Source organism: Buteo buteo, chromosome 16 (assembly GCF_964188355.1).
Source record: "Buteo buteo chromosome 16, bButBut1.hap1.1, whole genome shotgun sequence".
Taxonomy (NCBI): domain Eukaryota; kingdom Metazoa; phylum Chordata; class Aves; order Accipitriformes; family Accipitridae; genus Buteo; species Buteo buteo.
The window spans coordinates 23,428,063-23,451,383 of record NC_134186.1 but is presented as its reverse complement, the minus strand read 5'-3'; the positions used below and the strand labels follow the sequence as shown (position 1 = coordinate 23,451,383).

The following is a 23,321-nucleotide window of genomic DNA, read 5'->3' as shown; positions in this document are numbered from 1 at the left end:
GCCATAAATACATACAAAACCCCCACAAATTTTCTTCCTTTGGGGTAATCTGAAGATTTATAGTAGTAGAGTGAGATGTGATTGGAGGGGAAGGAGAAAAAAATTAAGTAGTGCTAACAGGCTTGTCTGATCATTCTGTCTCAGTTTCCAGGCACAGAACAGATTTGGAACAGATTTTTCCAGTATCTGATGTGACTTTGTGACTTTTCCTTCCTCTCAAAGACCAACTGAAATTCAGGAAACTAGCTGAATTTTCACATTTTCCAGGAACTGTTGGGGGGGGGGGGGGGGTGCAGCGCAGAGGAAGAACAGTATCTCTATCCTCTGAACACAGACTAGCTGATCTAAAAAGCTGTATTCAAAATGATAGCCTCAAGTCCACATCAACAGTTGCTCAAAACACGCTTTGACAACAGTTTTTCACAGCTGAACACAAATGAAACATCCTTCAAGAGAGAGGATAAGTCTGCACTTGGTTGGAGCTCAGTGTGCCTTTCTAGCAATCTAGCTTTATTTCCCACTGATCACTAATTGGAAAAATACAGTTATCAGTGGATTATAGGGAGGAATAATTAAGATTTGTCGTCCATGACTAGGTCAGAATATGTATGCCATTCACTTGTTATGGTTAAAACTTGTTACTTGATTTGGCATCCCTTAGTATTTCAGAACAAACATTCTAAATCCATGTATATACCTGCAAAATGAAAGAACTTCTAAATGCAGCTGGAGGCCATTATGAATTCAGGAAGCAGAAGAGGGGAAAAAAAAGATCACTACAACTTGCCAGTACATATAAACATAAGTGTAAAGGCATATCACATGGTTCTCCATTTCAGAATATCAAGCTCTCTCTTCCCAAGACTTGGATTCTACGTTCTCCACATCTCTCCAGCACCTCTGTAGCAAGCCGAGTTCAGGTAAATTTGCCCCAAATAAATCTGAAAGATGCCTACGCTTCGTTATCATCGGATGCCTGCAGAATACAAGCCCTCTGAGTCTGAGACATAGCTACGAGAGAAGCTGAACACAATCTTAATCTCAGCATCTAACCTTCCAGCTAGCGCAGCTGCTCACCTTGCAGCAAGTCTCAAATCCACCTCACAATACCCAAGGCCTTTACGTGCCCTGTGCTCTTCTGTGTGTTATATGCTGCTATACTAAAAAAAATTACTTTGAAATGTCTTTAACAAATGATTCCTAACCTGAATTAAGATAATCTTTCCCAATTAGCTGATACTGCAGGATTTAGAGTTTTGGGTTTTTTAGCTAAGCAATGTCAGGATGATGCTATCTAAAGGCTATGACTCAAATTAAAAAAATTAGTAGCTTAAGTCAAGAATGTGAGATAAAGAGCTAGATCACAGTTTTCTAGCCAGCACTAATGTACACATATGACAAAAAAAAAAAAAGCATTGTCAGAAGCATCAACACGTGTGTTGTTGTATGAATCACCAAGGTCTGCAGGCCAAGTGAACAGTCAATAGAGATAAGACGAAAGGGAAAATTTCTAATGTCTGTACAGGTTTGCCCCATTCTTTGGTTCAACCCCTGCCATTCCCCCTTCCTCTCCTACTTTCACCTTTAAAGCAAGCCTAACATCAAAAATGTAAATTATAAGCTTATAATAAACCCTTCTTATAGGTGTGCATAAATTAGCATCTAAGTACTTCAGCTGACAACTGAGAATGCCAAGTAGCACAATGATTATCACCATCACTGAAGTTCAAGTTTCTGGTAGAGCCTCAAAGGACTGTGGCTGTTGTAACCAAGAGAATTTAAAACAAGTGGTACCCAAGACTCCACAGAAGTATCAGGCATCACAATTAAACAACATGTAGAAAAAACAAGGAAGAGTCTCCCTAGTACAAAACCGGACAGCAATTTTTCCTGCATATGCTTGGTACAGGGGTGGAACGAGATCAAAACTGGTTTGGAATTTTGTTATCGCAACTCTACAAGCAAAAGAAAACAATGCCTAGAACTGATCAGAAGTAACGCTTAAAGCACCTGCTGCCTTGAACCTTGTGCTGTGGGGGTGTTAAATGCTACCAATGTAATCTATTAGCACAGCAGACAAATACCTAAATGGCATAGAATATAATGGAGCTTCCCTAATACATACTAGATGCCGCTGCAGTTAATCCACAAGCACAGAGTGGATATTGAGTCCACAATTTTTAAAGTGCATTCAGCAGGCAGAATAGAAATAATTACAATTCCTTCTGTCTTATTTCACACACGTGGCTAAATATAGCCTATTTATCCACAAAAAAGATGTGGCAATTTTTTCAGGGTGGTTTACAGCTAAATTTGATACTGTTCTGCAGGGCAATGCAACAAAGCAGCTTCATGCATTTTCAACAGGAATGATTCCTGCTGTGGATCAAGTAATAAACAGCAAAGAAAGTTTAAATTGAGACTTACCACGGGGCACCGTATATTCGGAATCCTTTAACTGTTACCTCTGAATCTTGTAAGTAAATACTATTTGTCAGGAGTGACTGAACATTGTCAAAGTCCTCTGGTTTCAATTTGGACACAGAGGGAAAGCGGTAGTAATCTTGTTTAACAAGGTCTGCCATGAATTCCTTATCAAATGTCAGTTCATGATTCCCAGCAATCACTATTTTATATTCATATGGTAGGTTTCCTGAAATAACAAAAAAGAGGACTTAATTAGCACATTTTCCTCCCACACCAGCATTGCTGGCACAATAAGTAGACAGCTAGCAGTGACAGAATGAAATACCCAAGATCTGTGTGCATCTCCATGTTGAGCAAAAGTTATTAATGCTGCTCCTCTTCCATTGAATGGAACTGCGTTAAAATGTAAAGTAACACAAAGCAGTGTCATAATAAAAAGTGTGTACTGCAGAGTTAAACAAAACAAGCTGGTAGGCACCAAACCAGCTCCAAAGGTGGCATAAAGCACCACAGCTCCCTTGCTTTCAACTGATGACACACTGGTTTAGATTAGCCTAAAATGTGATACTCAGTCCTACCACTTAATTCATGGGACTGGGTCAGAGTCAGCAGTCCGAGCCCCGGTCCACACGAGTGACATGCAGCGAGATACCCCGCGTGTCTGAGCGGGTGGGTGGGCCAGCGACTGCAGTCTCTGCGTGTCTCACAACTATGGTGTGAGGGCTCCAGGCATGGGGTACTGAATTAGGCTGCTGGTGCTGTTGTTTTTTAAATTATGCAGTTATTTGGATTAATTTGTATGGAATCCAAAGTGTTCAAGAAGTGGCAGTTATTCCAGACCTAGCCTGTTCTTCAAAGCTCCAATTCACTTGCAATGAACTTTCACTTTATTATTATAATTCAGTTTCTGGTAGTATCTCCTTTCAGTAAGACGTACACGTGTAGAAGAAACCATGAAACTCAAGCAAGTAAGACATCAGGTAGGAAAAAGGAAGTGTGGTTAATTCATTTACCATGAGGGTCACAGATAAAGAGTACAGGCTTGATCACCTCAAGTCAGGGCAACTATCGTCATTGTTTGGAACGAGGCATGGATCAAGCCCACGGAGCCAGAGTTTTGGAGCTCAGACAGATTTTCAAGCACTTGGTACCAACAATGAGTGCCAGATGCTCCAAATAAACATACTGGGTGCTAAGCTCCCTTAAAAATATGGTCCCATACTGTGGTGTCTTCACAGAAGTTCGGTTATTTTACAAAATCTGTCCCACTGTAACTTGCCAAAAATCACACATAAGTTTGCATCAAACCTAAACCAGACTTGGATCTCCCTTCTACTACCTTCACCATAAGCCTGATTTCCTAGTCTTACAGCAAATCATTCATTTTGGTGTATATTTCTAATAATAATTTAGAAAAGTTTGGTGGGGTTTGTTTTGGTTTTTAATAAAGGCAGCAAAAAGTATGTGCAAATCTATGGGTCCATCTTCCAGTTCTGGTACTCCCAACATCTGCCTCGAGGAACACTGAATCGGATGCTATGTATTTCTCATGAATACAGTTCTCCTAAATAGATGTGGCTTTGCTAGTTTAAAACTTGTCTTTCAACTTTCAAAACCTTTTTGGTGGTTTGGGTTTTTTTTAAATATTAAGTTTCAAAGTAAAGTTGTAAGTATTTACAACAAGATTAACTTTCCCCTAAATAAGACTTAAGGGGAACCAGTCAAAACCCTCTGCTTTTCAATATTTACAGCACAGAAACATGAATTACACAAGATATAGATATAGATATATAAAAACATCATCTTTGCAAAATTAGTTAATTCTGGAAAGAAAACCAAAAAGCTATAAATCCCCTGGAAAAAAAACAAGCAGACATCTTCATAAACACCTCACATCCGAACAAAATGCAGATCATACATATTCATAACTCTCTGCGGTGCTGCATTAGATTAAAAGCTGGGGGAGATGCAATAAATGCTCCTCTACAGTTTATGCCTCACTCTCTTCCCTCCCCTTCCCCATCTCTGCTACATGCTGCTCTGCAATTCATTTTTATTTAAAAACTCGATGTGGCAGGTACCTACAATTCCTGCTCTCTGTGACTCCTGGGCACAAGGCAAAATTGCTATTTTCTCCTCTCTCAGGAAACATAAAAGATACCACTGGCAGGAAATTTGATACACTTGTCATAACTATCAATCCCCCAAAACAAGCTAGATGTGATTAAATTCTCAGAGAAGTAGGATGGAGAACTTAAATTCAGGTTTCTGCCAAGTTATCAACATTTGCCAGTTTTAGCAGAGAAAACTTCTCATCTTACTGGATAAATGTTCAGGTTTTACATTTTCTCCCATTTATTTTTATAGATTTGAAAATCAGCACATTTTGCTGGTATTATGTCCAATTAAGTCTGGAACATTTTGCTTGAAGTCAATGTTTTTTCATCTTGACACCTTAAAAAAGAGGGCTTAGTATGATGACACACAGGACACAAAAAGACAAACCGGTGGTGGCATCAATGATTATTAAAACATGTAAATGTAACATTATATGTGCTATATAAGCAGCTGAAATCAGTAAGGAAAACCAAACAGTATTTATTGCAATTGGTGTCAAGACAGCCGCTGTTTATTAAGACTATATATAGAGAGGCTCCGCTTGGTCAGCTCCTGAGAACCTGGACACAGTCCCACCACTGACACCTAAGGACCAACACCAGGACTGAGGAATAAGGCACAACATGCCCCAGAGGAGAAACCCCACGGGGACCCAAGTTCAGCAACATCTCCCCGTCAGCTCTAGCTCCGCCGTACTGCACGCCCATTGCCTGCGAGATGGAGAGTAACCAGCGCTGGCTGTGGGTGTAACGACGGCAGACCCAGGTCCTCCATCCAGCAACGAGACGAGATGTGCTTCGCTCTGTATTTGTACGTACTTTAATATTTACCATAGGACGGGCACCAAGGTCTGACCAGGCTCCCCACCTAGCTCCCTGACTTTATAACAACCAGTCGCGTTCTGCTTTCCTTTTCCAGAGCTGGCTTGGGGGCCAGCAATGAGCAACACCACTCATCAAAATGCGAACACATCAAAAGCCAGGCCCAAGCAAAGGGGAGCAGCAAGAGGAAGACTCATCCATTTCTTTCCTCTTCCCCGAGGAAAGACTATATAGCACTAATCACAGTAATAAATTACCTGCAATCAGATTAGCTATTTATTCATCACATTCAGGTTTTCCCTTCCTGAAAAGCCCTGTGGCAACGCACAACATTCATTCTCCCCGATACAATTTATGAAGTATTTTGGTGTGCTTTCTTTTGGCAGTCCTGCCCTTTGTCTATAATCTGCTAACCTTCTCTGTTTAATATGGAAGCATAAACAGTGACACGCAATCTCTTACTCCATGGTATTTTAGTTTCATCTTGACCAGATTAATCTCTGCATACCTACATCCATGCTATCTGTACAGAGACAGATGCTGTAGCACAATACACAGGTTGAAAGGCACCTCCTCATTTTCCTTCACCAGATTCTTGTTAGCTACATTTGGTCTTTATTAGTCTCATTTCCTAACCATTAAATTTTCCATCACACATCAGTAATATTATTCACTCTCATTCATACTGTGAATCTGGAAAACAGAAAGAAGAATCACTTTCCAAACTAGGAAAAGAGTCTGATGTGTTTGCTGGGACAAGCACATCAGAAACCCCAATTATCAACTCCCAGGGTAATAACTGAGTTTAATTTAAAAATATTTAAATGTTTAACAGGTGAGATCACAATCCTAAAACTACAGCTACTAAAAATTATTAGGGCTCCAAGCCTGTGAATTAGAGTCACTTATACTGGAGTATTTGAAATCTTATATATTTCTGTGTATATATACACATACAGGGTGCATGTGTATCTTCAATATATATTTGTATTATTTTGTCTAAAATGTTTTTCCACATCTGCCCTCAACAGTAGAGCAGCAAGGGCACAATGTAATCACTGATTAAGAAAATATTGCAATTAGACAAGTTGTTCTCTTCTGGAAGACAAAAGGTCAGTATCTCTCTTGGTCAAATAAAAGCAAAGATAGTTAACTGTGCATAACTTGTAAACACTAAATTGTTTATAGTAAATACATTAATCTGGGAGTCTCAGAAGATTTCTGTGACTTTCCGTTTAACAAGTCAACCCTCAAGCTACAGTCCCACGTACCTTTGTCCCTCACGCATTCACCCTCACTCCCGTGCCACCGCGCCTCTTTGCCAACACATGGATTTGGTGGCTGCAGAGCACAGCGGATCAGGAAACTGATCCAGCTGAAAACTGATGCAGCAAAAAAGGAATGAGGCTCTGTATACACCGGTAAGGCAGGACTTCTTTTGCTGGCTGCAACCACTTACATCACTTTACAGTGTTAGCTGAACAACTGACTGACTTTTAATACACCTATTACATGGGACGAGGCAGGGAAACTGGGGGTGGTTGTTGGGGTTTTTTAACCTATATAAATAGGTGTTCCAGTGCTTAAGTTCAAGTCAAGTACTTGATCCTAGGAGTCCTTAATCTGTTGAACAACCGTTCCCGTTTTAATGGCATGCTTCATACGAGTACAATTTAGTCACACAACCCAAGTTCTGTAGAGCTGCCAGACATGAAAAGGAGTCTGACTGGCAATGAATGTTAACTGCTGAGTCCCTATAAAAATAGAAAATCATGTTATTTTTTGACTACTGTTACCTACAAAACCCACAGGAAAGTAGGGGAATAAGAAATAATGTGATACTAGCTGTCTGTATAGTGGTAGAAACCTGTATTTACACACAAACGTTATGCAAGTGCCTTTGATGTGAAGCTCTGAATATGCATACGCATGCATTAACTATTCAAACCACACAACGCTTCCATGGAACGTGAAGTGTTTTCATGCCCATTTCATAGCCTCATAGACCCTTTGGCCATATGTTGAGAAATGGGCTGAGAAACCTTGAAGTACAAATCGTAGTCCCTTCAAAAAGAGGGAAAATCTGTACAAGCGAGATGCCTGTGCAAGTGAATCACCTCCAATTTTATGGTGTATCATATATGCTTCCAAAGTGCCAAACCGGTCATGGAGCATTCACCTACTACCAACCATGTACACGTCCAGAGATAAACACTGAAAGAGCAGATTTTGTGTCGTTCCTATGGCCTTCCAGTCCCCACAGCAGCACCGGTTGCTATCAGCTGCCAGGCCACAGCTCCCCAAGCTGCCCACCGATGGGCAACCAGCAGAACCTGCTACTGTTCAGCAGCTCTGTAACTCTTCAGAGAGGTTTCTCATGGAAAGCCCACTGCATCTCAGGACCACAGTTACTCTCTCTTCCCAGTATTTACAGCACAATCGCAACACACGCAGACCCCTTTCAGCTTTTTAAAAGAAAGACAGAATATCTCAAAGGCTCTGATTTCTCCTTTGGCAGCAACAAATGAGTGAGACTGTGTAAGTACAGCTATATAGACTCAAGCTTTCAAATGGTAAGTTGGACTTTTCTCACCAACAATCAACTGCAAGTACTGAGATACAAAACTGGGTAGGAAAAACAAACATCTTTTCTAGGGTGAGATTGACTGACTGTGAAAATATTCTGGCTGTTTTAATCAACCAGCCTTCACAAAGAGTCCTCAATGGAATAGCTAAAACTGATGTCAACCAACATACTGGCTGAAAACATAAACCCATGAATTTCTATACATTTTACTTCTCTGTGTCTAGAAATCTACAGAATGAAACAATTAAAATCAAAAAAGCAGGCAAATAAAAGACAGAACATGCACAAAATCAGAACACGCTTCTAAAGAAGTACAAATAACTGAAGTACAAGATCTCTCAAAATCTTCTTGATGAAAAGTATTCCATCAGCTTTTTAAACTATCATCAGTTCAGATGCTGCTTCCCCCCCCCTCCCAAAAAAGAAAATTTTGGAGAAGGAAAAACAAAGGCAAAACACACATGGGCAACACAGCAACAGTAGATGAATGAAAGTTTAACTGTTTTGCCTTTATGCAAAGAAAACATTAGACCACAGCACAGGGAGATGCAAAGGCTGAGACCCTTGAATTCCTGTGATAAATCTAAAGCTTGTACATTAAAGCTCCTCTTTGTTGAAAACGCTGTTAGACACAACAAAACAGAAATGTTAGGTAAGTGCAAGCTCTGCCTCTGACCTTTCACTCTGTAACCGTCAGGCTTCATTAATTTTCACAAGGCCTGACAGCTCTAGCGTTAATACTCACACTTGCGGATCGAGCCACACAGCAGGTTCAGACTGCTACCTTCTCCTCTGAAACTCATGCATTAGGATTTCTTCCATGCTGGCAATGGAAAACCAAGTCTAAGAAACATTAAACACAAAAAACTACGTTACAATAATGTCAAGGCTGAGTCATAAACCCATGAAAGCAAGGAAGTATTGAGTGAATCTTGCCTCAGCACCTGTAATTCAGCTAGGTAGTGCCAAGGTATTCAGCAAACACGGTCCTCTCCGAGCGACCGCAGGTACAGGCACTACTTAACCTATATGGGCACTTAGGAGAAGTCCGATACTGCAGAATCAGCGGCACCTAATACCAAGTGCTTCCACTCCTTCTCTCTCCCAGAGTAAACGTAGTGAATTTTGCACAACACTGGGCCGTAACATCGCCAAGTGCAGTATGAGCCCTACAACAGGGCCATATACACTGCAGAACCTAGTTAACTATGGATCTGATTTAACGATGCTCTGCATTGGTAACAATTCCTTGCTTTTATGTATTTATGTCCCAACCATAACATTATTCTAATGTAACTGTTTGTGATTAATATCCTTCTCCTCTCTGTTGAAAGAGAAAATGTAGCACAACATAAGCGACAAATCTTTTGTTTCACTTCAGTGTTCCACGGCTTCCTTAGCATTATTCTGAGATAACTTGTGTTGGGTTTTGATCTCAAAGTTGTTTTGAATTTCACTGGGCTACTGTTATTGAAACATTTTTTTCTTGAAACATGGAAACCTTCACTAGAGTTGAATCAATTAATACATGACATTTATTTGTTTTGAAACAGGCAGAATCTGAAGTTTTTGTTTAGTCTAACCTCAAAAACAAAAAAGCCTCCAGATTTTGCAGCTCGCAGCACTGCCAACTTTAGGTGTAAAAAGTCCCCCAAATTGACTTTAAAATTATGAAATCTGAAACAGAAGCAGCACAGATTGCTTGCTAGTCCCTGGAAAGGCTTTCTTTTCAGGCTTGTAATTATGTAACCTAAAAGACAGAGCTTTCAAGAAGAAAAAAAAAAAAAATCACCTAACTTAAAATCAAAAAAGCTGACAGCTATGAAGTTTCCCTTTAAAATTTAACAAATTATGAAAACAATACCCTCCCTGGAAATCGCAATAGCCTTATTTTTCTCTTTCATTTAAAAAAATGCTTCTTGTAGAAATGGTAGTTCCTGCTATGCTTCTCTTTCCCATAGCAAAGCAATACAAAAAGGACTACCACGACTGCATAGGTGCTATGTGAACACTGTCAAAGAGATCCTTTAAATGAAATAGCATTCACTTGGGAAAATATATAAGGTTTTCAGGCAAGAACATCTTTTGTCTGGCAGAGCTGAAGGGTGTTCCTCTACACAGAATTACCCTGTATTTACACTTACAGTGAGATTTGCATCTAACCCCCTGTAGTTTAATGCCTATAGAGCATGTATACTGCAAATATGTTGTATTTTGTCCAACAGAATTTTACATATTCTCTTGTGACCACGATCTTTATGTACCAGGGCTGACAAGTCTTAGACCGATTTCAGCTCGGTGTGGTTTCAAATGGCTCAGGTCTTGAACTCAGCAAGGCTAAGAATGGGAACATAAACTCTCCCTTCACAGTGCCAGTGGGGCTAAGTAGAAATGTTCTCCTTGAACTTGATTAAGACTAAATTGAAAAGGAACATTTTTGGTTACTATTACATTAGGCTAAAATATAGAAATGAACCCTAATACTATCTAAATCTAATAAGAAAAAGCCATCTCTATTTCAAAATTTTCAAAGCATTCTCTATAAACGCATCACAGATCAATTTACATGGTATTTTTGCCAATAAGCAAAACGAAATCACAGGTTCCAATTGGCTTAACTCATATTGGAAAGTGCGAAAGCAAATGCTAGAAAATGCAATTACTGCAAACAAACTCCATTTTCTCCACTCAGGAGGGAATTTCAGGGAACATTTTATTGCCCTCAAATAATATTTCTAAAGGCATCAATACACAATTCTATTTTCTTTTTGGAGTCCCCACACACTATATAACCTAATCCTCTATAAAGAAACTCACCAGATTTTGAAATAATATATTGGTTGTTGATATTACCTTGTGCAGGCACATATTGTATCAATTTAAATGATTTTTCTCCATGAATCTTAAGAATATAAAAACTAACAGTCACTGACACAAACAGATCTGAACCTACTTCCCATAACATACCCTTTGTCTCTGTAATTTACAATTCCAATTAAGTCTTTTTTTTCCTAAAATAAATGAATAAAAGCCATCAAAAAGGAGGTCATCTTGAGAAACAATTATACAGAAAGTAATTAAGCTAATCATAATTATCACAGACAACGTCTTGGTATTTTCATGTACATATATTTTCACACTGCAAAAGGCCAGCAAATGTTAAGGACAAGATTTTCCATACAAAGTAAAATCTTTATTTAAAAGAGAAACAAGTTTGGATATCAATTATTCACTACTTACTGAAGGAAAACTTACTGAAGGAAATGAGAATTATGAATGCAGGACCTAGATCTAGATCTAGATTCTGCCCTAAATTTTTCTGCCTTATTGACAGCGACCTTTATGTGGAGAGGCAGAACTTCCTTTTCTGTCCACAGGACTGAAAAACACACCTCTGTCAGGATACTTCTAATATCTACCTACCTGTCTTAAGATAAACTAATAAATAAAACAATCAGGAAACACATACAATCACCAAAAACATTCTCCTGTTTCCCTCCTCTCTGAACTTGTTGCCATTATTTGTTTTCCCATTTTTAAATGAAAGTCTTTGAGGCTTACAAATGCATGAAGCAGGAGGCACACATCTCCCTCTCCCTCACAGCCTGGTAAAGCCTAGTCAATATTTGTGAGAAAATCCCTCCAAATGCCTCCTTTTTTCTGTATCCCAGGAAGGTGGTGAGAGCATTTCTTACGAGAAGAAAAATCTCAAATACATCAACAAGGAACTTCTGATAATTAGTTTAATTTTCTTTCTATAATACAGTATATTTTACATAACCTTTCAATTTTTACACATGGAACTGAAATGCTTTCTTTCAAAACTATGGTTTTTCAGTACATCGTTGGTAAACTACAAAACGTACTGGGGCTCAGATTTAACTGACTACCAATACTAATACAATGTGGATAAATTCCCATAATGATAAGGGGAAAAAAAATACGCAGGGACAGCAAGAATAATCACAAGGAAAAGAAACTGAAAGGAAAAAGAATAAGATAAAATATCTTTTAAATATCCCAAAGGTTTTAAAAGCATGGACTACTGTCTAAAAGCAGGACAACAGCTTTTCACTAACTCTGAGAATGGAACATTCTCCAGCATGCTAAAGCAATTAGCTGCTTTTGAAATTTTACCCTGTGATCATGTTTTGTGCTTTTACATGTAAACATTTAAGTATGAGAACCAAGTTTGATATTCAAAGGTGTTAAGCATATTTTCAGATAGTGATGCTGATATTTGTTGGGAAGTGTTTCTTCCTTTTCTAAGTCGGAAGTGGAGAAATCTAAAAACTGAACTAAACTCCTCTTCTAGAAGCAGCCTGATATCCATTTGACAGCACTACATACTGTATTTCAGAACTACCTCCACGGCCCTTTCCTGAAATTTTTACAGAGGATAAAAACCAAAGAGAAAATGCACAGAGAACGCAAACAGAAATTACAGTCAACTAAAAATACTCAAGCAGGTCTTCATGAACGTCCAGTATTCTTTTCTGAATCCCGCATTTAAATTTATTATTCTAAATAAACCTAAACATTCCATTCGTCTTTCAAGATGAACCTCCTGAGCCCTGTAAGGAAATTCCTTTTAATAACCCAGCCCACAGAGAGATTTCTTCGCTACTAAAGGAGACAACCAAATCACTTCAGCTGTATCTCAGTATTACAAGGAACTGAATTCCTCTTATGCAGGTTTGTTGTTTTTTTCCTAGCCATCTAGAATTGCCTGAGCAGAAAGGCACGTAGCCTCAGATACCTTCCTTCTAAATTTAAGCACATAGAGTAACCCTGAACACTAAAAAGAGAGAGAGAGAGAAGGAAACTTCAAGCCTGATAAAGGTCTAGAGCAGTAACTATGGAAATTGGTGCCAGTGATTTCCGAGTTCCAAATCTCACCCCTGCTACTATTTCTTGCCACCTCCTCTCATCTGGCTTTGCAGAATATCAATTACCAAATTATTTATGTTACAGCATCCCCGGACCTCATGACAGAGAGTTCTGACTGACGTTTTTTTCAAAATCCAAGGCGCTGCTCTTCGAATTTCAGTGGGCAAACCCATGTGCTGAAAAACACCTCCTAATTGCCCTTCCACAGAAGGAAGGACAAAACAGATGAATGAAAAATAGTATATGCAATGTAAACTCCATTCTGCAATATAAAGAGTTTGTGTGCTTTATTTATGAGGGAATTGAGGTGAAACTTTTATCTTTCCTATCCTTGTTACTACAAGTACATAGGCCCTCTGCTGCAGCCATCCCTGCTCCTTAATAAAATAAGGATAATAATAGTAAGCACCTAACCTACTAGGGTAGTGAAAAGTTTTTAAATCAAGTTAAATGGCTATGTGAGATTTATGGTACTTGTACCTGTGCATTTGAATTTACAGTAACATTTCCATGAGGTGCTGCAAAATCTGTATGATGCAGTATCTGTAGTTTCCTTTTGTATACAGAAGTACACTGAGGATTCTGGTACATGAATAAATATTTCTCTGTAATTAAACGCTATCATTAACTGTTGGGGCATGCAGCATTTGCAATTTTTCATCTAGCGTGCTTTCTGCAGAGTAGGGTCTCTCTTGACTTGCACATTTTAGCCATCATTTCCAGACTTTAAAAAACAAAAAAAAGAAAAGAAAAAAAGGAATGAAAAAACTGCTGTAAGAAGGCACGATATGCAGACCTTAAGTTTTGCTGAATAAAGCGACAACTGTAGTTAATCAGAGCTGGTCATCAAGACAAAGAGCGCTAAGAGAACAGCTATTTCAGTCACTTACACAAAGGTAACAATTTATTTCTTATTTATACTCCTTTCTGCTAAGGTTTTGCCCTTTCACCTCAAAGGCAAGCATCGTTGTTTTTACAGCTGGCTTCACGGAAGCATTTGTTTATGAATGGCTATATTGCTTCCACTATAACTGTACACACATCCTCTCCAGTAACTCGCTCCAACGCCGGGACCCATTTTAACACATATAGCCAGAGCTGTCAGTCACCAGAGCGGCGGCTCTTCTTCCCCCGTCCCCAGGGCAGCCCGGGGACTGCGGCAGCAGGGCATCCCCTCAGCCAGCCTCGCTCGGGCAATCCCTCCCCGCCTTCCACACTCCAGCTAATGGCACAGGGTTATAATTTACAACCAGCAGACCGCAAATGGCGAATGGCTTTCCCGACGCTGCTCGTCTGGGAATGACTTCACGTGGGGTTTTTATGAGGGGACGTTAGTGCGGGACCTTTACTCTCCGGACCGCTGGTACGGCTACAGATACGTTATTTTATTCCCAGCGACCACTGAAGCTTGCAGCAGGGACAGGGGAGAGCAGAAGGAACGAACTCCTTCCCCACAATGCTCAGGAGACATCTGCACAACAACGCAGGAAACCTCACGGTTGCCTTGCAGTTTTTCTGCTCATCTCCCAGTAGTGAGCGCAAATGCCAAGTGCTGCATAGGGAGCGGGAAGCCTCAAGAGTAACGTATGGGCCAGAGCAGCTCAGGTGAAAGTAAGGAAATGTGGGTAACTTTTTGTCATTTGCAGCTCTGTTCTGAACTAAAACTCTTGTGTGTATCTGTGGCTGGTCACGTAACCAAAAAAAAAAAAAAAAAAAAAAAGGCAACATTCAGGAGAAAAGGAGCTATTTATTGCACTTCAATACCCAGCCTGGCCTGTAGGCCTGTAATATTAAAGATTCTGGTTCATTAGAAAACACGTACATAATTCTGAGGTCTTCAAGGTTCACTTATCAACAGTTACAGGAAATTCAAAGTACAGTGTGTTCCTGAGCTCTCATTTCTTAATTTTATATACTTGGGAAGAAATGAAGCTCTGGAAAAAGCAGGTAAATCTCCACGACTTTACATCCCTGTGCTCTCATTTGACTCTCTCTTCTTTCAAGCCACTGTCCCTCCCCTGGTTTGATGTTATTTTGCTCTCTTCTGTGTTGGCTTCGCATCTTCTTGCCTCTCTCCTTACACTGCTGTCCCCTGTTGTGCCGCTTTGTTCCTTCTCTACTAAATGTACCGTCAATAGTAAGTCAGGGTTTGGTAACTTTTACCTCACAGCTGGGGTGCAGGATGAGAAAAGAGACCAGAACAGCTCAGTGAAGTGAGGCACTGAAGTGACCCCAGCCTCAAAGCGATCTCAAGTTCTGAGAAACTCCGATCCCAAAGCTGCAGCAGGGCCACCCGAACCAGCCCGCAGGCGAGCCAAAGGCTGAGACCAGCCCAGCACCACGGGACGTGGCCGCAGAGCCGGTCCCCCCAGCCTTGCACCAGCGTTTAATCGAGAGACCGTGCTGCCTGCGGGTCTCGTCACCACCCTACGGAGCGAGCACCGTCATTCACACCGTCAGGATCGGGACGAGAAAGCAGGACAAAGAAAACGCAAATTCCTTTAGCTCTGGAAGAAGGGGTTCCCTTCTCCTTTTCCTCCCCACCATTGGTACCCAAGTGCCACCCGTCCTCCGAAATCAACATACTCCCTAAATACAGTCAATAAAAATTTCAAGCTCTTCTAACAGGCGCGACAGGGGTGGATGGGAGAGGTGGAGTTGCACGGGTCTTTCTTTCGCAGCCCTTTTGTGCCAAGACACATCATTCCTGATACATAAAACGCATGCAGACTTTGTCCGAGCTCAAATACTCGCTTCAGCCCACTGCAACAAGAGGGTTAATTAACAAGCTATGCAGGCTGGTTATAGCCAGCAAGAAGCAATAATCTATTTTTCTCTAACAAAAAAAGAAGTCACTAATCTTGGAACATTTATTAACCCCCTAGTATAGGCAATTACTGTAAGATAAAGGTCTGCCAGTCTTGCATTAACGTAAATTGCTGCAAGTTGCTTTTCTACAGCATAGTAATGTTCACAACAGTGTGAATAAATGCTAACATTTGAGTTTTAAGCTTGATTCAACCCCCCCAATCTAACATTTTTAGCAGATATTCACTCTCAGTGGCTATTTGGCCACAAAAAAAAATAATCATGTCATATACAAGCCAAAAAAACGCAGGATGGCATTTCACTGAGATACCGTTTTGTAGCTCAGTTTAAGGTAATCTCACACATTTCCTAACATGCAGAAATGAAAAGAGGAAGGGGGGTGGGAAGCACAAAACCCAAAGATCATTCCTGCTGTCTGCTAGGTTCTGTAGTCACATACAACATAAAAAAACCAGTGGCGATAAAAAAAAAAAAAAAAAGGCTTTGTAATAGACAGGACACTGCCAACCAGCTTTAAATTGAATTACACACCCTGCTAATCTTTATGATGAAATAAAATTTCTTTGAACACTACACATTGTACTAAAATCTGCAGTGCTTTCTCCCCCCAGCCCCAACCTCTCTCTGCTCAAAGCAACTCCTCCACCCTGAAACCATTGTTCTTTCTAGGCAGGAATGTGATGCTCTAACAGAAAGACTTCTTATTTTAATTAGATATTGTTAATATGGTGTGTGTGATGTGGAAATTTAGGAGAGGTATTTTTGCACTTTGTATTTTTGATGCAACATTAATTTGTAAGTGACAAAATAAATTTATGGTGTACAAAGAATACATACTTTTGCTTTCCATTGAAATCATTCTCATATTATGATATGTGGCTGCAGCAGCAATGCTGGAGGAAGAATCTGATGACAATGTCTATAAAACTTTCTATTTGCGTGGCATTACTTGTTTCATGCCTGGTCAATACAACAACCATAAATCTCTGTTCTGTTTTAAAGTGGATTGGCGGGAAAGAGGGAATTGAAAGGAAGAATTATTTTGGTTATTTTATAAATTTGTTTTGGTTATGGTTTGTTATTTGAAACCTGATCATCCCACCCTCTTTTAAGACAACAGCAGTCCAGGGAAGCAGACCCACGAAATGACTAAGCGATTATTGTAATTGAAAGTCCTGTCCAAGAATTGTGCAATACTTTCCAGTGCTCACTGGCTCCTTTCTTTGACTGAAAAATACCAAATGAATATGTTGGGTTTAAACACATAAAGAGCCACTCAGTCCAAAACATTATTCTCTTTGAAAGCACATTTCACGTGAGCCAAGTTTTCTAATGGCCATCAAATAACACGCTGATCTTTGGATTGACTGATCATGGCAGGTAGTACACAACTTGTATAGAGAATTTTACACTTTATCTCTAGTAAATTAGTGACTACAGTTTTAAATAACCTCAAAGGTTCTTTGCATGCCATTAACAGAAAGTAAAAATAGTTTCTTGTAAAATTTCTTTATGAAAATTTGCCAGGAATAACAAGAGCAAAACAAGAAACAACTGATCAGATATGAACAAACTTACACTGCTCTTAATGCACAAATTCCACTTTAGTGGAAATTTTACGATCTTGACACTCATTGCTATACAATTTCTTCTATTTTACCTTTTAAGTTATACTTCTAGGGTTCTGTTTTCCACAAAGCATCTAGTATCTGACTCAGAGCTGAGGATAAATATGAAGAAGCAACTATAATAACCATAGCACAAAAGTAGAATTTTACACTTTTTTTTTCTATTTTTGTTCTCATATTTCGCTGTAGATTCCCACATGAGGAAAACATTATTCAGCTTACTACCAAAAATCCACATGGCTCTATTTCCCTACTATTTTATAAATACAATAAAATGTAATGCTCAAATTATTATTTTTATTCCTCTGAGAAGAAAAAATTAAAATTAGTATTAATATATCTAAAAAAAGTGTATGCAAATAAAAGCTGAGCACTGATGATTAATTTAGTCAAGCCATATGGGAATTTAAAACTAAGTACAAATGAGAATTTAACCATGACATTAAACACAGTTCAAGTCAGAACAAAAGCAAAGGAAATATTCTTAAGTAGTGATACTGCAATAAAACCTAAATAAGGTTGGAAGAAGCTTTTAAAGCCTTTGCTATAAAGACAGAGTGAGATACATAACCCAGAGCACTAAATAAGTAACAAAAAAACAACCACCAAACCAAAAACCCACGAAGACTCTAGATTTCATCTTATAAATCTGGGGTGGTTTTTTTTTTATGAAATTGCATCGACATGTTCCAAACTCATAATATTCAGCATCTATTAGCAACTAGATTTAATAAGCAAGTAGACACAATAAAACTGTCTGTACAGGCTTGCCAGTGCGCCTTCAGGTCTCCATTATTCTCCAGTTCAGAGCATCTCTGAAACAGGCAGCCAACGTGGTCTGAATCCTGCAAATCACATCAAACTCCTAACCGTATCAGAGGGATACCAGAATGCCAACACCAACAGAAGAGTCAACTGTCTTCAGCAGCCAGCTCAACCTCTTATTAAAACAAGTGTATCCCATTCCAGTGTCTGAAGCCTGAAGAAGCTTCTCACCAGAGCCACTCACAGAAAGCATAGCTGTTTTCAAAATTAGACTAATAGATTTTCCAGGGAGTTGCTTCCCTCTCTCTCAGAACAGCTGTGCAAAACTCATACATACTTACAGGATTAAAGCTACCTCAGCATTTTCTTTCACTTGCAATGAATGCAATTTTTTTTCAAGTGCTAAGATTTTCGTTCATCAAAATGGTGTTTTATGTTTAGTCAATTATTCATTCTAGCTATAACAAGTAGAGCAATATAGGGTTCAAAATATGCTCCAGATGGTAAAAACACAAATCAGAAATAAATCAATTTATAAAAATAGGAAGAGATTTGTTTTTATTGCCATAATTTTACTTTAAAATATTCATAAGCTTCCTTCTGCTTCTAAATTAGTTCAGAATACTTTGAGCTAATATCCCTCTCAATTTGGAGAAATTTAGAGCTTACTGGTTTGGTTTTATAAAAAATGGTCATGTCAGATGCTAAAATAATTCACATTAGAAATATAGTTTTACAAAGCAAAATCTCTCAAGAACAAATACTCTGTCACAATGAAACTGCTTTCAGTGTACATTAGCAAAAGAAACACACACAAAACCCTAAATGAAATATGCCTGGAGAGAAGATGAAGCCTCAATAAAATGAGGGAATAACTGAGCCAGACCAAAGAGACTGAGAAAGGATACAAGAACAATGTGACCCTGAATTTTTAAACAGTGATAAGAAAAGAGCTTGATCTTATTATTATACTATTTTGTTACAGGGATTTTTTTTTCCAGATTAAATTATACTATCTTCAGATCAAACACTATTTTGGCAGGTGTCTGGATTACAGTTTTGAATATAATTTCAAATTTCTACAGTACTAAAGCAGAAATCTAACTGTAGACTACAACCAAGCGTCTGTCCATACCTCTGAGAGCAACAACACATTTCCAGTGCTCTTCCCATCTTGTAATCTATTCCATGTAATAGCCAGCAATTCCAAACTGAAGCTGCTATTTTCAGTAACTAAACATTCACACAAACATGAACTTTAAAAGAATTGACAATACATTTCTGAGGACCACGTCCGTATACGCAGAGTGTAACAAGAAAACCTCTACGTTAAAATAGTATAATCATTCTTCTCACTTTGAGTAACATGATGGAGGAACTACACCACAGAAAAAATCTTGAATTTTTATTTTAGTTCTATCAGCAAAGTTTATACTAAAGGCAAGCATATATTACAGCTAAAGAAATACTTGTTCCAGTACAAACCCATATGTATTTGGCCACTAAACCATTCACAAAGTTCCTCAAGTCATTAACCCACAGAAATTAAAAGCAACATTCATTCAAAACCAAAGCAAGACATGAAAGAAAAAACATGAAACAGTCAAGTTGCTAAGTCCCAGAACAACTCAGAAAAAACATAGCCAAATTCTCCTCTCAGCTCCACAGGCATTAACCAGTAGTAATTTCACCTACTGGATTTATTTGTATCTACCATTACAGAATTTTGCCTAGTTCATCCAGTAATATGTCTTATATTAGAAATCTTGCATGGAAGAAAACAATTCCTGAACCAAAAATGAACTCAGTAAAAGATAACCACTAGACAAAAAAAGAACAAAACTGGCTATTTGAGAAAAATGACTAAACCAGATGCAAATTATTCACAGAAGTAAGTGTATGTACAATCAGGCCCATACTAATTGAGCACAATAAACATATCGTCACTCATTAAAGATCTATCTGCCTGAATTTATCTTTGCTTTCTCTTCAGTTCTTATGAGTTATTCAATCACTTCCCATCACACAGGAAAGGATATACTGCACTATGAAGACAGAGCTATAATTAGATATTCCTGTATTTCATTTCACATATATGACTGAATGAGAATGGATGGGGAAAATATGAACAGTGATAATAATAGTGTGTTGAAACATTCAGTAAGAAATATATTGGGCATAGAATAACGTCTTAATTCTTCCTCAGCACATAATGCTGTGTTTACTGCAAGGTCAGTTAAGTTACTATAAGAGATTTTTAATGAAAACAATTATAAATTTAAAATAACTGTGTTTAAAGCATTTAACAGTCACTAAGGTCAAGTGATTACAGCAGTTACAAGACCCAAGGGACGTGTTCACACCAAAACAAAGTGAATAAATTACCTCAGCCAGTGTATGTAATCACTAAGTGACCACAGAGGTTATTCAATGTATAAGCCCAGACAACTTTCATGCAAAACCAATAATGAAAATTTATCAGCCAAAGGGAAAAAAGCAGAAGTACTAGTAAAAGTTGCAGGAAGGGCTGAGAGCTAGGAGGAGTGGGAAAGAGAGCATGGAACACATGTTCCGTGATTCGGCTACAGAGACAGGGAAGAAGAATGAATGTTAATGAAATGGATGGACAAGATGCTGAACTTTTTGCTCAGGTGAGATGCTCAAAGAGCTGCAAAGGGATGCAAGACCCACAAAATACAAAACTGCAGGGTTGACAGAAGTGCTCTCAGTCCTGTATAACTCCGGCATATGTAACAACCAGTGAAGTATAAGCGAGGCAGGGGTTCAGAATAATCATCTTTTAACTTCTCCCTTGGCTTTACTGCCAAGAAAATTATGGACAGTTATTGTGCCTTAGTTATCCCATTATCTAATCCTAGTGGAGATGAGGCCCTGGTTTTTTACCACAGAGTAGGTAAAATAAGCTGTGGAATGAAGCCTAGCTTTGATCTCGCTTCTCTCCCTCAAGGTATAAACAATACAGATGCCTTGTCTTCATTACTGCTTTACAACACGATTGCTAGTGGAGAAAACCATGCGCACAAAAGATATGAAAACCCCCTTCTATAAGGACAATGCTGTATTTCATGGGAGTTCTCAATGCATGTCTTTGGAATAACGTTCCTACCAACTACGATGAAAAAAGATGCCTCCCACTATATGGCAGAAGAAGAAGGAATCCTGCTCGTTCCTGCCTGCCACTAGTATGTATTTTTTTAAATATTACATGTCATCACCTCACAACCTTGAAGGTATTACTCTTCACAATATACATAGTAAATAGTAAACCATTATTACTCCTATATTGCAGATAGGAGCCTGAAATAAAGTAGCAAAACGGCATGCCTGACTTCATAGTGTTTTGACTCCAGATGAGGAGAGGACAGCACTGGAGCAAGTATTCACCAATGCGACAAGATTACACAGGAGAATCAATTTGCTGCCTGACCTTATGCCAGAAACGTAATAACTGGTATTGTCATATATAAGAAAATGCAAGTGGACTCTGTGCGTGTCACACACACAAAAAAAAACCCCAAAACCAACCCCAAACAAACAAACAAAACCCCCCAAACCAGAAAACCAAAACAACAAAAAACCACCGAAAAACCACAAAAGAGGTTTTCTCTGTACCTGAAATATGAAAGCCTGAGGCCAACGCCAGTAGGTCCTGGCACAGTCAAAGCTTCCCGTTTCACTGACTGCCAAAGAATGTAAAAATCTGCTTTCTCAGATAAATACCATACTGACTTCTACAAGAACTATATATATGTTAAGGATGCCCCATGGTAAATTATTGACGCTGGAACAAAACCTATTCAAAGGCTTATAATTTTTCTGTTGCCAGTGTTAAACCAAGGATCTATGTGATAAAATAACATCATTGTGAAACACCTGTTAAATAAAGGAATGCCAAGTGGCTGCCAATACTGTAAGATTCCCCATGAAAGGGTGAAAACACACTAGCAGCTTACTCATTTTCTCTTTCTGCAGTACTGAGTTAGCGTTTTCAAATGCCAAGCACTGGGCATGGGCTCTGGCTATATCAAAGCGATACTTGTGAAATGACCTGAAGTCCAAAGAAGAACTTTGGTAGCCAGACACTGCTCTTAGCAGTGTATTCAGCATAGACTTTGGAGGTCTCCGGTCTCCAGAAAGCGATTCCTTTTCTGGAGCTGCCTGGCATCTGTAACATCTGAACCTCACTGAACAGCAGAGGTGCCCAAATTCTCTATGGGGACTGAAGCTTGGTAGGACCACACAGCCCACCTCCCAGGGAAGCTGTGCAGCCTCCCACTGCCCTTACCTTGCTTGCTCCTCCTCCTTTGCAACACTAACAAACACCCAAAAGCTGAGGAAGATGATTCCTACTGTGTCTCTTCCCTCAACCTATGTACATATCCACCTACTTCTCCTACTCTTCTTCCCAGTCCTGCGATTACATTCCTAGAAAAAGGATAGTTTTGAGCCCATAAAATCTAGTACCACTTTCTAGAAATAAGAATGTTAAAACTAAGTTACAGTAACATGGCAGTATCGGGAAGCCCCAATCCCACATGCACAGCAATAAAAAGAAGGAAAAATGTTCTTTAAAACTGGGCTGTGGAGATCAGCAGAGGTCAGAAGGAAGATAAAAAGAACAGTATGGAGAAATTGCAAAGGAAGGTGAAAAGACAGAGAATGTGAAAGCTCTTCTATTTAAAAATTCCTTTTGTAAATCCAAATGTTCTTTACTTATCTCTTGAAGGGTCAGCCAAGGAACTCCAATGGAATAAAATTATGCTATTAAAGGCACGTAGAGATGTGGCCATCATACAGCAGGCAAGAGAGACTGCAGTGATGGAGGTAAAGCCTGATAACAAAGCTATGCTTTCAAAGGTTTTTATATAATGCTGTAAATTCATTCTAACATTTCTTGAAGATCAGCTGCTCAAGTCACCTTCAATTCTGAGTATTTTTAGTGCAAGTGGTGACATGGTAGTACACAGCCAGCCTACCAGCGGCATTTATAACAGGAGCATCCAGCACAAGCTCCGCTACTTCATTTTGTCTTCTCCTGTTGCAGTTTAATTGCCCTCAACTGTAGCAATACACTATCGGGGCACTGCTATCAAATACAGCAGAACATGAAAGGCGTTCTACCAAAGAGGCGTGGAGTGCCTGCGTTCAAAGTTAAAATGCCAGTACTCTTAACTCAAAGGGCAATCATGTGAATACCACCCCCAAAAAATTGTCCTCTTCCAAACAGTATTACTG

The 23,321-nt window shown here is 39.1% G+C and overlaps 1 protein-coding gene across 2 annotated transcripts in view; it reads right to left on the bottom strand.

Moving 5' to 3' along the window:
• Positions 1–23,321, bottom strand: part of MPPED2 (metallophosphoesterase domain containing 2) — a 109,547-nt gene that overhangs the window by 46,236 nt on the left and 39,990 nt on the right. For both annotated transcript variants that reach the window (XM_075047091.1, XM_075047092.1), the window contains exon 4: positions 2,428–2,653. In XM_075047091.1, coding sequence (XP_074903192.1) covers positions 2,428–2,653 — 226 coding nt within the window. The remainder of the gene's footprint in view (positions 1–2,427; positions 2,654–23,321) is intronic.